Source organism: Labrus mixtus, chromosome 9 (assembly GCF_963584025.1).
Source record: "Labrus mixtus chromosome 9, fLabMix1.1, whole genome shotgun sequence".
NCBI classification, from domain to species: Eukaryota; Metazoa; Chordata; class Actinopteri; order Labriformes; family Labridae; genus Labrus; species Labrus mixtus.
This window is the reverse complement of record NC_083620.1, coordinates 27,016,004-27,032,682: the sequence shown is the minus strand read 5'-3', so window position 1 is coordinate 27,032,682 and position 16,679 is coordinate 27,016,004. Positions and strand designations below refer to the sequence as shown.

The 16,679-nt window shown below is 39.9% G+C and overlaps 1 protein-coding gene across 4 annotated transcripts in view; it reads right to left on the bottom strand.

Moving 5' to 3' along the window:
* Window positions 1–732: 732 nt before the first annotated feature.
* The window catches only part of pak1 (p21 protein (Cdc42/Rac)-activated kinase 1), a 60,984-nt gene continuing 45,037 nt past the window's right edge, over window positions 733–16,679 (bottom strand). For 3 of the 4 annotated variants that reach the window (XM_061047195.1, XM_061047193.1, XM_061047194.1), the window contains 10 exons: window positions 14,079–14,195; window positions 12,040–12,277; window positions 7,573–7,636; window positions 7,221–7,269; window positions 5,809–5,921; window positions 3,542–3,659; window positions 3,353–3,452; window positions 2,720–2,916; window positions 2,278–2,415; window positions 733–1,206 (listed from right to left, as the gene is read on the bottom strand). In XM_061047195.1, the coding sequence (XP_060903178.1) occupies window positions 1,120–1,206; window positions 2,278–2,415; window positions 2,720–2,916; window positions 3,353–3,452; window positions 3,542–3,659; window positions 5,809–5,921; window positions 7,221–7,269; window positions 7,573–7,636; window positions 12,040–12,277; window positions 14,079–14,195 (1,221 nt within the window). In that variant the 3' untranslated portion in view covers window positions 733–1,119. The remainder of the gene's footprint in view (window positions 1,207–2,277; window positions 2,416–2,719; window positions 2,917–3,352; window positions 3,453–3,541; window positions 3,660–5,808; window positions 5,922–7,220; window positions 7,270–7,572; window positions 7,637–12,039; window positions 12,278–14,078; window positions 14,196–16,679) is intronic. The other variant, XM_061047196.1, reaches the window with a different exon arrangement.

Here is a 16,679-nt window from a genome sequence, read left to right as displayed (position 1 = left end):
GTAATGGAAAAAATGTCACGGCGCCAACATAGCCGAACTGAAAACCTTTAAAGTCCAAACTCAATCCATCCGTGGCTCTGGGCTCGACAGTCTGTCCTTATTTTAATTAATATGAATAATCTATAACTCACAGCTCACACCGCAGACACAACAGAGTACCAAACCTCACCTGCTCCGTGTCAAAAACTACAGAAGGTTACGCTACAATCAACTGAATCAATATCCAAACATCCCCCGTGTGACACACACACACACACACACACACACACACACACACTTAGACAAGTTGATAAAAAAAGTTGGATAAAAATAAAATAACAAATGCACTTTGAGATTGAAGACGACATAATAGTCAGATTGAAATTGATGAATGACAGTCAAAACACACACACACACACACACACACACACACACACACACACACACACACACACACACACACACACACACACACACACACACACACACACACACAGTCTACAGCAGAGGATGCTGGTTGGCTGTTGTGGTCGGGGCTTTAACAGACAAGATAGAAAAAGACAAACAAACTGATTAAAAAAAAACTCCCATGAGTCTTGGGGCTCTGAGGAAGAACTTTCTGTCTCTCGTAGTGGATTGTTCGTACCGGCTGTGGCGTTTATATGTCAGCGTTTATGACATCACCTGATCACAGATCGACTGATGATGTCATTCAGTAAGCCCCCGGCTTTCTGTCCGAGTCCAGCGGAGTGATGACAACAGATGTTACAGGAAGAGCCGTTCTTTTTTTCCTCCCAGCGAGGGTTTTTTTTCGGAAGAGCGGTGTATGGCAGAGCTCAGGGTCAAAGGTCAAAGGTTACAGGAGGAGAGAAAGTTACAAACAAAAGAAGAAGAAGGAAGAGACTGTAGGGTTGTGTAAGTTTTTTTTTTTTTTAACCCAGCCAGCAGCCATCCCACTCTCCCATCTACTTAAAAAAAGAAAGAGCAGGGAGAGGTTTGAGGGATCAAAGAGAGAGACAGAGAGAGAGAGAGAGGGAGAGAGAGAGAGAGAGAGAGAGAGAGGGAGAGAGACTGACAGAGACAGGGAGAGGGAGAGGGAGAGAGAGGGACTGACAGACAAAATAATGAGTGCAAATCTAGCTAACGGTTGTTCTTGGCAGCCTCCTTGGCAGCCACAATGAGAGGGGTCAGACTGGAGAGAGGCTTTGCCATCTTCAGAAACTGATGCTGAGAGAGAGAAGAGAGGATGAGAGGGGAGAGGAGGAAGAGAAAAGTACAGGAAGAGTAGGAAAGGGGACAAGGGTGGGAAGAGGAAGGATTCAAGGGAGGAGAAAAGACAGAAATATGTCAGTTTGTTGCACAAAAACAGAGAAAACAGACACTGAAAATCATTCAGAGTGACACCTCTGATGCAAAAATTTAGCGCAATACAGCGGCACGACTTTTAGTCACAGGTTTCTGCAACACATCACATATGAAAAACTTTCCTGCACACAGATAAGACCCCTCTGCAGACACACACACACACACGTTTCAGACCTCAACAATTACTGAAGAGTAATGCAACAAGGATTCTCTAACGACACAGAAACACTCACAGAGGAGACATTAACATCTCTAACAGGCCTCCTTCTGAAAGATTAAAACTCCCCCGGCTCACCTCAGAGTCTCTGAGTCATCGAACAGTTACCCAACTAACGTAGGTACTCTTTTAAACCCCCACCCATTGGACCCCCACCTACAAGTCCCAGCTGCACCCAAATACATCTGCCTTCTGTGAGCAGAAAGCTGAAACTAATAGAAACACGATGACTGGGTGCAGTTTTTATTCATTTAAACCACCCGGAAAACCACCCGAGTCAGACTGAGAGCAAAAAAAAATGTTCAGCCTCTTCTTGCATCTCTATCGGTCTGAAGCTGTCAGAATGATTTCTGATTGTTTTTATGCATTTACACTCTTCTTATGCGCTTTTAAATAATTTGACTGGTTTTTTTTTTAGGCTTTTATGGTTTTATTTATTTATTTATTCTCCATGTTCATGTAACTAACCCGTTAACTCACGGTGTAGCCCTTTGGTAAACTTTGTTGTGTGCCATATAAATGAATGGGTTGGATGAAATCTAACATGTACAATACATATATACACACAGTTACACACACACACACACACACACACACACACACACACACACACACACACACACACACACACACACACACACACACACACACACACACACACACACACACACACACACACACACACACACACACACACACACACACAGCCACTGTACCTGCAGGAGCTCTTTAGCTGACCCTCTCTTCTCCACGTCCATCTCCAGACATCGGTTCAGGAAGTCTCTGAATGTCGTCGACAGTTTCTCCGGGTTCTGCAGCTCTGGCGTCCCGTTGGTTGCTATGAGATACAGCGCCTAGGCAACATAAAATGAATAAGAAGTTTACAACTCCATGAAAAACTTGTCGGTAAAAGCACACGCTAAAAACACAGAAGTGGATGTTTAACGTCTTCCATTTTAGTGCCATCTGGTGGTGATATTAAGAATGACATTGAGGCGGCTTGACTCCTTATATAGTGTACTGTTGTATTTTCTAACTGCATATTCTATAGTCCCACTGATTTGGTGCAGGGTCTAAAAATGTGTGTGTGTGATGAGGGTGGGAGGGTAACAGTGTCATAGACCCCCCTCACTCAGACTTCAGTAAACATGTTCTGACCCTGAGTGGGTTTTCATTCAGGTACGGCGGCTCCCCCTCCACCATCTCGATGGCCATGATGCCCAGAGACCAGATGTCCACTTTAGGTCCGTACGCTTTGCGGGTCACGACCTCCGGAGCCATCCAGTACGGCGTCCCGACCATGGTGCTGCGTTTACTCTGCTCAGGTGTGATCTGGGCGCAGAACCCGAAGTCAGCTGGGGGGGGGGGGGAGAGGACAAAATGAGTTCAGAGTAACACCTTCATCTTCACCTACCATCAATCTGTAAAATTATGTCAAACACTGTTACTTCATGTTCTCAAGTGCTTTGCTCATGGTGGAGTCAAGTTAGGGTTGGTAAAATATCCTCTGCTTGAGAAAACATGTTTTATGAATTGGTGCTACACAAATAGAGATTGATTGAATGCTTAATAAACACACAGCTCATGTAAACGTTTCCTCTCACTACTGAACTTAAACACACACAACCAGAGCTCCCCCTGCTGGTCAACTTAAGAACCTACATCAAATCCTCAGCACTGTACTGTAGATATGACTACATACCACAATTAATAGTTAAGAAGTATTAAATACGCTGAAGGATTATTTGACATTTGAGTGAAATGAAGTGATGTGAGCTGTGTTGGACTGACTGAGTTTGACGGAGCCGTCCATGCCCAGCAGGATGTTGTCACTCTTGATGTCTCGATGGATGACCTGGTTCGAGTGGAGGAACTCCAACGCTTGGAGACACTGGAGAGACCGAGACAGAGGAAGATGTTATGTTCTATTCAACCAGATATCAAAGCTGTTGTTTTTTTTTGTCCCCTCATGCCTCTTACCTCTCTGCACACAGCAGCTATCTGGGCTTCATCCATGCAGGTTTCCGTGACGACATCAGTCAACGAGCCTCCGGCCAGGTACTCCATCACCACCCACAGCTCGTCACCCACAAGGTAACTATGATGGCAAACAACCAAATGCATGCAAGTTTGAATGTCGGACATTTTATCAGACCACAGAGGTGAGGAGATTAGCTTCAGAGCCACAACGTCTCACTACAATAAAACAATAAAACAAGAAGTCATTTTTTAACTGGTGCTCTGTAGAAAGTTACTACACGACTCAATACAATCTATTTTATCAAGTGGTAAGACAAAGGTCCTGCTTTTTCTTTTTCCTGAAGTTGATTGTTCTTAGTTTTATTCAGTTTGTTCCGCGATATTGCTTTTGATTTGATGTGAAGAAGCACTTTTAGCCTGATTAATGAAAAACAAAAAACCTCATAGAGACGCTGTTTACTGGCAGACATTCACGTCTCATTTTTTTATGAACCATTGTGTAAAAAACAATATTTAACTCTCATTTAACGCTGAACTATAGAGTGGAATTAAATAAATAAAGGAGTATTATTACAACAAGTCTTCTGCATGTTATTGACACGGCTCTTTAAAGGATTACAAAATAAATGAAGGAGACAGAAGGCCGATAAATCTTCCACTCCTGAAAAACACAAACACACACTACATCACTGACAGTGAAAATGTGGTTGCCGTGGCGCTGACAGCATTATCTTCAGTCACTTTTGCGCCCCTACATGTCTCTCGAGACAATCAGGTATCCAAGGCAACCAGACACCCCCACCCACATGTCCCGCCGGTTGGCATGGCGATAGGTGAACCGGACAGCCTTTCATCATGGCCTCAGTCTCCTCAGAAATGTTTACAGGGTTTTTTTTTTACTGCTCCTGGAACATTACTGAGGGAGTTTTCCAGGTTTCCAGGGAAAGTTTGGCTCACGCTGCAGCAGACTGTTTGTTTTCTTGTTTCAAGCGTTCGCTGCTTTAAATATTTTCATTTGTGGGATCAGCAACATAAACAGACGGATCCCAGCCCGAGTGTGAATCGGCCAAAACTAAATTTAATCCTCCAATTTTTAAAGCTGCAGCCTCCAGTGAAGTTGGCAGCTTGGTTACAGAATATATCATCTGTTCATTTGGTTTACAGGAGCTTCCTGACAGGAATGTGTCTTACCTCTTTATTCCTATATATTATATATTTAGTTTCCCCTTTTCCGCACATTGAGTCGGATCATTCATGTAGCATGACGTCTCGCTTCTTATTGGACCATCATCAGACCCACAGACTTTGGCTGTTACAGTTGAACAAGCAGATGCAGAGGCGCAGAGCGGTTCTGACTTCCCACAACAAATTAACCTATTTTAGGATATTTTAGAAAATTCAATGAGACACAACCTCCAAGGACCTTAATGAATGTGTTCATGAGGGATCGACAAGATAAAGAAAATCAACTTAAAGAAGATTAACTTTGCTTGCCGTTTTAATTTTTCATTGCTGTTGATTTTTCATCATAACTTCTTTGTAATTCTTCACATTTGTTTTACAAATGAACTGAGTTTTAATGTATTTTAGTTCTTGTCAGTAATCCCTCCTACAGAAATATCACTGGAACATGTCTAACAAACTGCACTGCTCTGATCTTTCCCGGAGATTTTGTAAGACTCCCACACTGCGGATATTTTCTTCTTCATTTCTCCATGAAAATAAATGAGAGTTTGTCAAACAGGGGACTTCTCCTGCCTAATAAAAAACCTCTTCTCTGGATCAGCAGTTTGAGTTTGCAAGCTCAAAATGAATGCAATACAACAGATACAGCTCGGCTACTGACATCAGTGCATGCCACATTATTTACAGATAAACCGATATAAGCTGCTGCTGATGTTCAGCGGATACACCTGCATCCCTATTTTATATGATTTTAATATTGTGTAATTATTTCTTATGTATACCTTTAAAGACCCTATCTTCCAACTATTCATGCTACTGCTTCTCATGCTGCATGAAGCGTCATTCTTATGTGATAAAAAAAATAGTTTGAGGCACTTTTTCATTATTTTTACACATCAGATAGTGCAGAGCGGACTGTGAGAGACAAAGAGGCTATACATCTACAACACATCCAAACTGGCACTTTTGCTCCCGGTCATTTTCTCTCTCTGGGGTCTGACAAACAGTTAGTGATTTTTGGATGATTGTGTATGTGTAGGTGTGTGAGGGTTTGACGGTGTCTGTGTGTGTGTGTGTCTAACCTGTCCAGGTAGTTGACTATGTTTGGGTTCTTATTTTCCCTCATCACCAGAATCTCGTTGATGATCAGTTCCTTCTTTGGCTGCTGCTGCAGGTTCATCTGTTTGATGGCGACCTGACAAAGCAGAGGAGGTTGGAGAAAAGCTATCAGATGGTTTACAAAATAAAGAAGACTTAAGAAAGGTAGGCAGTTTAATTTAAAGATAATTAGGCAAGAAATAAAAGAAGACAAGAGGACAAAAATGAAAATGGTGAGAAAGTGAAGCCAGGTGACTGAATAGACGCTGACAAGAGGGGGAAATCCAAAAGCAGGAAAAATGCAGGGAGGCCTGACAGACATTAAAAAGTGAACACAGACTAATCCTCACAAAGTGAAACTGAGGAGGATTAGTCTGAAGGAAAAACTGAGCTCCTTTAAAAAGAAGCTGGAAGTCACAGCTGTTGAAGCCAGACTAAAATCCAGTTACTGCCATCGCGTTCACACTTCTTCTCTCTCTTTAAGTCTTTTTCTTCTTCTCTTCTCTTCACCCTGAATGAACTTTCATCTCCTTTAAACTTTATTTTGATACTCAAACATCCAGCATCTTAACCACAGAAATGCATTCTGTTTGAACTCTAATTCTCTCATTAGTTATAAATTAAAGCCTTTAGTCTGTCTCATACAGGGGAGGAACTTCATGTTTCCTCGTCTTAACTCTTGTTGTGCTGAAGTTCACCGGTCCTTAAGATATCAGAGTTTAGAAGCTTTAATACGGTTACGCTGTCCAATGAATCCCTCGTTATATAAACAGTAAAAACAAACGATATCATGACATCCTGAGTTGGTAAATTCTTGAATATTTATTTTTCTGTTCTCACTGCGCCTGGTTAAAAAGAAGGGATGGACAGATTCAAGGTTACCCTGAACCTTTAATTACTTCAGTTATCTTCTGACTTTGCCTCTGCTGCATACATGAGTTCTTATGGGTACTTTTAAGTTATTTATATACCAATATTTATTCGATCGAAGGCAGGAAGTTTGGTACAAATATTCAAGTCTCTGATGGAACAGATTTGATACTCTTACTTTTTATCTATCGCCACCAACAGGTCAAATGTTCATATTTTATCACCACCTGCTCGTCTACTGTCATTCCTCACATGCTCAATTAAATAATCAAATCAAAATCAATTTAACATTGAAAAAAAAACAGCTGCATGTTAGATTGATTTAAAGCATCTTAGTGTGAAAATGCTGCACAGAGCCGCTAACATTTCTGTGGACTCGTTTTCTTGAATAACCTCGGTGTTTAAAATGTCTTTGTAGCGTTGTTGATATTCCCTCTGAACCAGTGAGGCCGTCCACAGCTGTAAGATGAAGGAGGACGGAGAACAGTCGAACACACACACAGACATGATCATGAAGGAAACTTACCTCCTGTCCTGTCGCGATGTCGATAGCGGTGTACACGGTCCCAGACGCCCTGAAAACAAACAGCAGGGATTTCTGTTAACCTTTATGTAGAATATGAGCAAGTCTCTGTCGGATAAAACTTTTTCTACTTCTTAAATTAAGAAAAAACATCTGCAGGTTTCACACTCTTCACAACAGCATTCAAACAATCAGAGGGCTTTTCATCCTCCTGAGTCATAACCCAACAATTATAAGGTCGATATGAGGCCATTCAATCTGACTTCTTTAATCTTTAGAAACACCTTAAAATGTTTCTTTGAGTAATCCTGAACGTGTGACATGTCAACTCAGCCACAGTAAAAGTCTAACCTACCCCTGTCCGATCTTCTCAAAGCGTGTGTATTTCTTCTTGGGGTCTCCAACACTTACAATCGTCCCTGAGTTAAAGAGAGAGAGAAAGAAAGAAGAAAAACTTCATTATCGATTGTACAAAAAAAATCTGCAAGAGGGGGAGAAACAGGCTTTTTAATCCACTGCATATTTAAAAATAAAGTATATATATAAAGATATACCATTTGGATTTGTTCATTTTTTACAGTAGAACTGAATTTGAATGGATAAAACCGTTTACTTTCTATCCATTCAGATTCTACTATGTTGATCACACTCAGGTCAATGCAGCATGCGGACTGAGAGAAAGAGCAGAGAGGAAACAGAGAAGAAGAAAAGAGAAATGTAAGGAAGGAGAGATGGGACAAAAACTGAACAGTTCAAAAACTAAATGGAGATGTAAAGAAATCCATGGAGAAGCTTAAAAACATACAATTCAGAAGATACAAAATAAGAAAACGCAAAACTGAGAGACAACAGATGTTTGAACTGCACAAAAACAAATCGAAGGAAGAAACAGAAAGAATGACAGAAAGGAAGGAAGAGAGAAAGTTGCTCTGTCTGCAGCTCATAATCAGAGGACAAAACCTGGAGTCACTCTGTAACCGCAGGAGACATAACGATGGAAAGAGAGAAGACGACCAATCAGACGTGAGGATTGGACAGTGGGGGGCGGGGACAGTGGATATCAGGTCTGTCAATCAGAGAGACAGACGGACAGACAGGCAGTATCCTGGTCTTACCAGCAGAGGGAGATCTGAGCACATCTGGACAGGCGTGGGGCATGATTTAAAAAATATACAGGCTTTTATTCAGGGGTTAACACACAGTGACACATATCAGTACGGGACTGAACTTTAAAATGTTTTTTAATTGTTAAAAGAGAGGGGGCATGCTTGTGATTCTTTGTCTTCTTTGTAAAGCCCCTGAAAGGTGCTATACAAACACATTTTTTAATTATTATCACTCAAACTTTGTAGACTTAACATAATATAAATATGGAAATAAAGATGACTTTCTGCAAGATTTAGGAATAGTTTAAAAATAAATTGTAGTTTTAATCAGAGTGCATCAAGCTGGGAGGGTGAGACCTCAAAACAGGTCACAAAACAAATCTTGTGTGTACCTATGGACTTGCTTTCTCTCTAAAGAGTTAAATAAAACATTTGGAAATGAAGAACAGTAAGATTGTCATGGATCTGTTTCACATACAGAAAGTTACAGAGCCACCCTGACATGTTGTGTTAGTCAGGGGACAACAATTCTGTAGCTGCTGATTGCCATCTTGTTTTTGTTTTTTTTAGAACAAGGATAAGAGGCAAATTTCCATCCAGGAGTTCCTGCCCTCAAACAGATCCTGATTTATTCTCTTGTTATCTAAATTGAACTAAAAATAAACAAATAACTCAGTTCATGCTGTGCTAAAAGCTTGAACCAAGTGTTAAGACCATACAAATATGAGGAAAAAGTTTACAGTAATAAGGCGTAGATTAAATGACGCATAGACTTTGATACAATCTTTTACATCAATTACATGTAGTGCAACCAGTGGAGTAGCCCCCTGCTGGCCATTAGAAAGAATGCAGGTTTAAGGCACTTTAAGCTTTATCCAATTATTGAGAACAGTTTAGGGATTTTTCTGCTTGGAAAAAAGTATGTAATTTTGAAATGAACAGCTTGGTTTAATCTGCCTTTAGAGAAGGTTAAAAATCATGGAGATGATCAGATTTTAGAATGGTTGTTCTCACAAGGAAGAAATTATTCTTTAAAAGGTTGAAAAATGTAATGCTTTTGATCATAGCCTATAGTACATGTACAATATATATATATATTATTCAGTTTAAAAATGGAGTAAATCCTGGGTAAACTTGAGACATCTAATCAAGGTAAGATTAGAGACGTTCAAACACAAAGCCTCAGAGAGACTTTGAATATTTACATTGAGATCGTGTAAACTGACAGAGCAGAGCTTTAAAATAAAGTCTGTGGGTTTACTGAGACAGCAAATCTCTGATCTGACAATTTAAATTCTTTCAAATCTGTTCATTTCTAACAAACGTATCTCACTGTAACATCTTCTAGTTGTGTCAGTTTGTTCCAAGCGTGTTGAGAAAGTGACAACAGGCAGCGACACAAACACTCTAATAAACGGAGGTTTTTCAAACACGATTCTTTGGACTCTGAGACTCTGCAGGGAGCTTCTTCTTTTGTTAGTAAGTGATAAAGTTATGTAACGACGTCTGCTGTACCAACAGCCCACACTTCAGACTTCTGTGTAAGAACAGGAAACATGATTTTCTTTAAGCCTCACAGTGAGATGTTTTCATTAAAATATGACTTATTTAACTTATATTTAACTCTGACAGATCAGAAATAATTAAATATCTTAATCAGTTAGGACACGTTAATGTCAGCCTGCGACCTCATACTACACAAAACACTTTATATTATTTACCACCTCTCCAACATCTACTGTAAGAAGCTGGTGCCTCGCTTCAGTGTGGCTCGTTTGTGTCTGTTTTAAAGCTGAAGTGTGTTCAACCGTTTTAAAATGTGACGCCTTGTCTAAATGTGTTTTAAAAAGCGTATTTGAACACACTTTGCATGCAGAAGTAGACAATAAACTATTTTCTATTCTATTCTAAAATGTTGCATTAAACATTGTTCATCTTAAAGAGTTGGTTATCAGTAGTCCTTAGTTTTACTACCTAGTGGTAAAGAAAAACTCTTCATGTCAAATCATATCTGCAATGAATCCCTACTTCACCAAAACTGAGAAAAATATTATTTATATTGTTTGTAATGTTTTATATTCTGTCTGTGGTGTTGATGAGTCGTATAAGAGTTAATGGTTTTAATAGTTTGAAACGTTTATATTCTATATTCTTAATTATTCTAAAAGTGTTCATGTTAATATAATTTGGATGAAAGGAGTAGTGTTGCCTTTGTTCATAAAAATAGAAAATTAAGAACTCCACTGGTATCTGTTTCACATTAAGTGTTGTGTTAAAGTTTCTGTTTTTAATGATATCAAGCCCTGATAAGTAAAGAGGACGAAATGTAATAAAATACTGAACGTTTCTTAAAAAGACTAAAAACACATCAGCCTGACTGAGACTAAAATAAATCCACATCCTGCTGCGTGAGAGAAACTGTGAGTGTGCATAAAAAGAGAAGGTGATGAAACACAGGAGAGTAAATGAGACTAAAATTAGCATTTGGAGACTAAATGTCCTCAATGAACTACAGCAGATAAAAACGGCATCAGACTGCGTACCTGTGCAGAATGTTTTCTGCTTTAGAGGAAATAATAACGGTCACAAACACTCAGACAGTAAACCTTAAGATCTAAGGAGGTGTTGGGTTTAGGAGGATAAAGGACAGTCGTTGTGAAGCACTTCTCTGATACAAAATGTGAATAAAGTGTGAACTTTAACTTCTCTTATTCTAATAACCACCCAATAAATTCACCAGAGGACAGACGTGCAATCACAGAGGACAGTATGACTTTAAATCAGGTGCAGACATGTTTGTGTTCAGAGATTTATATCCACAGACTTTATAAATATGTTACTTCAATCAATTCACTTTTAGAAGTATCTGTACAGAAACACTCTGTATTTATGTGGTAACATTAAATATCTGCAGTTTCACTACAGGAGTGTCATGGCTTCTCACTGAATGGTTTTCTGAAGTTAAAAGGGGCTGAGTGCTATCTAACACCTGATGTCAAACTCACTGGACAATATTTAAAAGTCATCTTCTGTCCAGTGATTTCATGTAAAACCAAATGAGTGGATTCAACCCAGCTGTTCCTTTCTTCAAGGACACATTTCAGGAAAAAAATGAGAATTGGAGACGGCTGAAGAGTCAAAGAAAACAACGCAGAGTGTTCAGGGTGAGGATAAATCTGTGGAAATGAATGTTAAACTTTCTAATGTCCAAAAACAATAACCAATAAACACAGTGTATGTCACTGTGTGTGTGTGTGTGTGTGTGTGTGTGTGTGTGTTTGTGTGTGTGTGTGTGTTTGTGTGTGTGTGTGTGTTTGTGTGTTTGTGTGTGTGTGTCTGCCTCGTATCAGCAGCTGAAAAGTTATTTTTATGTTTCTTTGGTGGATAATCTGCTTATGTTAAAGTCTATTTTGAGCATCATTTAAAACACTTCATCACTAAAGGTTTAAACATCACATCCACACGGGAGTGTTGAACATTATTGAACTCTTTTTTAGTCTCAGGTTTTTCTACCAGGTGTTGGACATGCCTGAAGGTATTTGCTCCCACTCAGCCAGAAGTGGTCGAACACTGATGTCAGGTGAAGAGGTCACCAATACGATTTAAATGTGTAATATAGAATATGAATTGTATGATAAAAGTTTAGATTATGTCACTCTAAAGATAATCCGGAGTCTTTAAAAAAAAGTGTGTTTGGGTGTAAAAATGAGCCTTACGTAGTTTCTCCAGGATCTCCTCGTCTGACATCTTCTTCTTCCTGGTTTTATCCAGGGGGCGGGGCACAGAAGGCCCAGGGGCGGGGCTTGCACTGGGAGGGCTGCTGGGAGCTCCCTCTGCAGGTGGGGCCGGGGTAACAGCAGCAGCAGCGGACGCCGTCGGAGGGGAGATCGGGGAGGTCGCGGCATCTTTGGTCGGAGGAGCAGGGAGGGGCTCGATCACTGAACGCGTGTATATCTGAAAGAATATGTTAAGAAAAAGAAACATTTAAACTGGTGACATCATAGTGCTTGAAATGTTTCAAACTATTTTTATAAGTTATTAATTAGCTTCTCTCTCCTGACTGTGAAAATGTGTTAATATATCAAGACAGACCTGATTTATAAGTTTTACAAAACAGTCATGCTGTTTCTGAGTAACTTCATTTTGTTCTCTTTGTTTTCTATTTGTTGTCATGTGTTCCAGAATGATAACCACCTGTTTAGCCCGTTTCAACTAAAGCTGAACTTTGTAATGAATTCAGGATTCACTGCTGGACTTTTTGTTAAACCTGAGTACTTCACTGTAGGTGCACCTAACAGCACCCTGGAGCAGACCCAGCAGAGAACAGAGAGCTTCTTTGAAAAACTGTTGCTAAATTAAAAACCATCCTGCTACCCTTGTGACTGCCACACATGCACACACACACATGTACACACACACACACACACACACACACACACACACACACAGGTCCTTGTGGAGAGTTAAAGTGAGGCAGGTCCATTTAAAGACTTTAATGTGTGTGAGAAATCTAAGGAACGACTTTTACCTGGACTTCAGCAAAGACTCATCTGGGATCGTTTAGTGGAAACCTGGGAGACCTCAGAGTGTGTGAGTCACAATCTGTTGACTCCTTTAATGTCGGTCTGATTAAATGTGTGTAAGGCTTCAGATGTGAAAACCTGGATGCATTATCTCGTCATATATACATTACAGCTGAACGAGGGCGGCCGACTCTACTGTTTATTGAGTTCAGGTGTCTCAGATGAAGTACATCTCAAAGCAGTGACGATAGATAAACATAAAAAGATGTTGTTTAGCTCAGTGAATTTAAATGTGGCAGTACGAGGAGAATAGTTACCAACGGCATGCGATGTTTGGTGGTATATATCGATTTAAAATATCATTGAAAAAGCATCTCGTTGATGAACTCTCTGATGTCTGTTAGACAATGCTGATCTAACCCTTGATGTGTTTGTATTTCACCTCTATAACCTGGGCATATTAGCATTATTAACGTTATCCAAGTCCTCTGTTGTGTAATGTCTGAATGTTGTAATGTTTTTGTTATTGTCACTCATGTTGTGTTTTGTTGTTTTTGTGGTTATTGATGTAATATGATGTGCAGCTTATAGTCTACACTGTTTTGGTGGACTCCAGGAAGAATAGCTGTGGCTTAGGCCATGGCTAATGGAGATCTGAATAAATTCAATTAAATTAAATGGTCTTTGGGTGTTTCTGCCTGGTTTGCACCAGGCCTCTTACTTTAAGTGAAGGATCTTTGAATATTTAAACCTATTGGGCAATTTCAAGTTTATTTAGTTTAGCATGTGTTTTAAGATAAAATTGACACCAATCAAAGGAGTTTGTGTTGTCACTGACAATAAAAAAAACAAAAAACAAACAAGCTTGCTTCTTCATCAACAGGCTTAACATTATTAAGATCAATTACTATATAAAAGTTCTAATGTAAACAGAAAGAGTTCAAACTGTCTTAGCTAACTTTCACCCCTGAAACATATATTGTATTGCTGTTGTGTAAAAACTAAAACACATCCTCAGACAGGAGTGTGATTACCTTCATGGATATGTGTGTAACACTCTTCAGCAGGTGATGGATTGTGTGTGTGTATTGTTTGCTTACATGAGGTGTGTTTCTATCTCTGTGAAGACGCACTTCAGTGTTTAAGTGAGGACAGTTTGGACGGCCTTCAAAAACTTCAAATGTGGTGTTACTGGGTCCTCGTAAGTATAGAAAGAACATGTGTGTCCTTACTGATTTGGTGTGTTCTGGTCGGGGGGCGATCACCGGCGGTGGCTCTGCCTCGTCTTCGTCATCGTCCTCGGATACGGTTGCTATGGCGGGCGTCTCCGACACGGCCTTGGAGCTCTGCTTGATGTCACAAGGGGAGAGAGGGCGGTGCCTCAGTGACATCATCTTCACATGAGCCAACAGCGATACCAGACCCATCATAGCTTCCTGCTGTCACTGCTTAATCGTCTCATGGTGCAGATCAGTCCTCCCAGCCTCTGTCTCTTCTTCTCTGCTCATTTTTAATCTAAATTTAACCTCCTCTTCGTCCTGCAACTCCTCTCCGTCTTTCCTCCTTCTTTTCTTTTCCTTTTCTCGCCCTGCTCTCGTCATCACTGCCGCTGTCTGAACGCCCCGGTCATGTCTGGCTTCTGATGCCCCTTGTCACACATCCTCCTCTCCATCCCTCTCTCCTCTATATCTCTCTCTCTCTCTCTGATGGTCTGATGCTCGGCTGGTGGCCAAGCTGCAGACACAGGGAAATGGTGAAAAGATGCTGATTCACAATGCAGAGGACAGAGAGAGAGAAAACCAGAGAGAGAGAGAGAGAGAGAGAGAGAGAGAGAGGGCGAGGGGGGAGGAAGAGGAGTGCATCTCTGGTGGATTGGCATCGCCATCACTTCCTCCTCCCTCCTGCATTCTCACCTTCAAAGTTTTGTTTAAAGGCACCTTCCAGACAACACTTTCACTGCGACAACACAAAGTCTCACTAACTCACTTTGGAACAAAACAACTGAACTTAAAGCTCTACGTGTCTGTGTGTCGTCCTTTTCTTTGGCCAATCACAGGTAACTCTGTTTTGCAATAAAGTTGTCCATTTATCCAATAAATATTTTTTAATGTAACTATTTTTAGACATCAGGATTCAACAGGTAGTTTTAAAGCTCTCTGGTTTAACAGCTGAACGCAAAGCATCGTTTTTATTATCAAATGTTTGTGTTTTCTTGCTCATTAACCGACATTATCAAAGTTAAAGAACGAGGTGTTACAGATGTTTAAGATTCAAACCATCGTCCTTTCAGTTTCTTGTTGTTGCTATTGACGTTCCCACAAATTCAGGAAAAAACATCGAGCATCGTTTAAGCTTCCTTTTCTGCATCAGGATGTATTCATGTAAATTGCACAATAACATGTTTTTTTTATTTAAATCTTGTACACATGTTCTCTGTGTTTGTTCTATGCAACTCTGTGATCTGAATGACATGAAAACACATGACCTAGTTTACTTGATTTCTTGATAATTTAATTTGACAGTTTCTGCTAATCTTTAATAAATAGAGACAAATTAACTGAGTTTTTTTATCGCAGCAATTTATCAAAAACAGCAGAGATTAAACAATAAAATCCTTTTAAAAAAAAGGCAAACATTTTAGGAATACTCGAGTTGGATAAGCAGAAAGAAACCACTCTATGGTCTGTGTATAACAAGTTAGCGTAGCTTAGCATGCAGACTTTACACAGGTAATGCTCGCCTGGCTCTATCCAAAAGGTAATTTAATTTGTCTAACAATCTTTAATGTAATTTATTCTGTCATCTTCCAATGTAGACAAAAAAAAACAGGTTTAAAACAACGTTTTGATATTTTGATGAGTATCAATATGAGCTCAGCTAACCTGCTCTCCTGCAGTTTGTCCGGTGAAGAACTGAGTGGTTTCCTCTTGAATGTTTCTATTTCTCATGTTTCAAATGTTAAACTGTTCTTATTAAGATGCAACCTGACAGATACAAACTGCATAATGTCCTTTAATAAACAGTCATAATAATATTATAGCTAGCAAACGTTGCTCTAATGTCTGAGAACATCCTGCAGCATGCTGGGAGTTTGTCATTTATGGTGATTTGGGAGTTTATAGGTGAAAGCTTGTTATCTATCTTCAACATTTACAATAATTTGATAAATACGTTTTTTCCCCTTGGAGTCAGTGTTAATGAATAATACTTTAACGATCATAATCACATAAAGAGCTAACTTGTGCTACACTGAAGGTCAGAAACAGATGTAACAACTCTAAAAACAGTTCAGAGGAAACACAATCCTGCACTTTCTGTTCTTCTTTACTCAGTTGTCCTTGAACAGTATCCGTCTCTCCCCTCTCTCTGTTTCTATCACTCTTTCTCCCTCTCATCTCACCTGTTCTGTTACTCTTCCCCTCTCCCTCCATCGACACTGCATCTCCTGTTGTGCTCTCCGCTCTGTCCTGTCAAATGGTAGATTAGACCTCATCTCCTCCCCTCCTTCCTTTAATCTCCTCATCCTCTCTCGCCGCAGCTCTCCCTCCTTCCTCTCTTATAATCCTTTCATACCTTGTCACCCTGACAGACGACACACCGGCTCCACTTTCCTCAAAGAGAGACTACCCTTAAATTTACCCTCAACCTCGCCTTGCAGCTTGCAAAGAAACCAGAGCTCAGAAATCCAAACACCTCATTATAACAAAGTTTAATATTTCTGTTGAATTTTGATCGCATATTTCTACATGAAAGAGCAAGTTCAGTAGATGCTGTTTAGAATGAGCATGTCATCTTTCTACAAAAAGCTTAAAAAGCCAACAACAACATGAAGG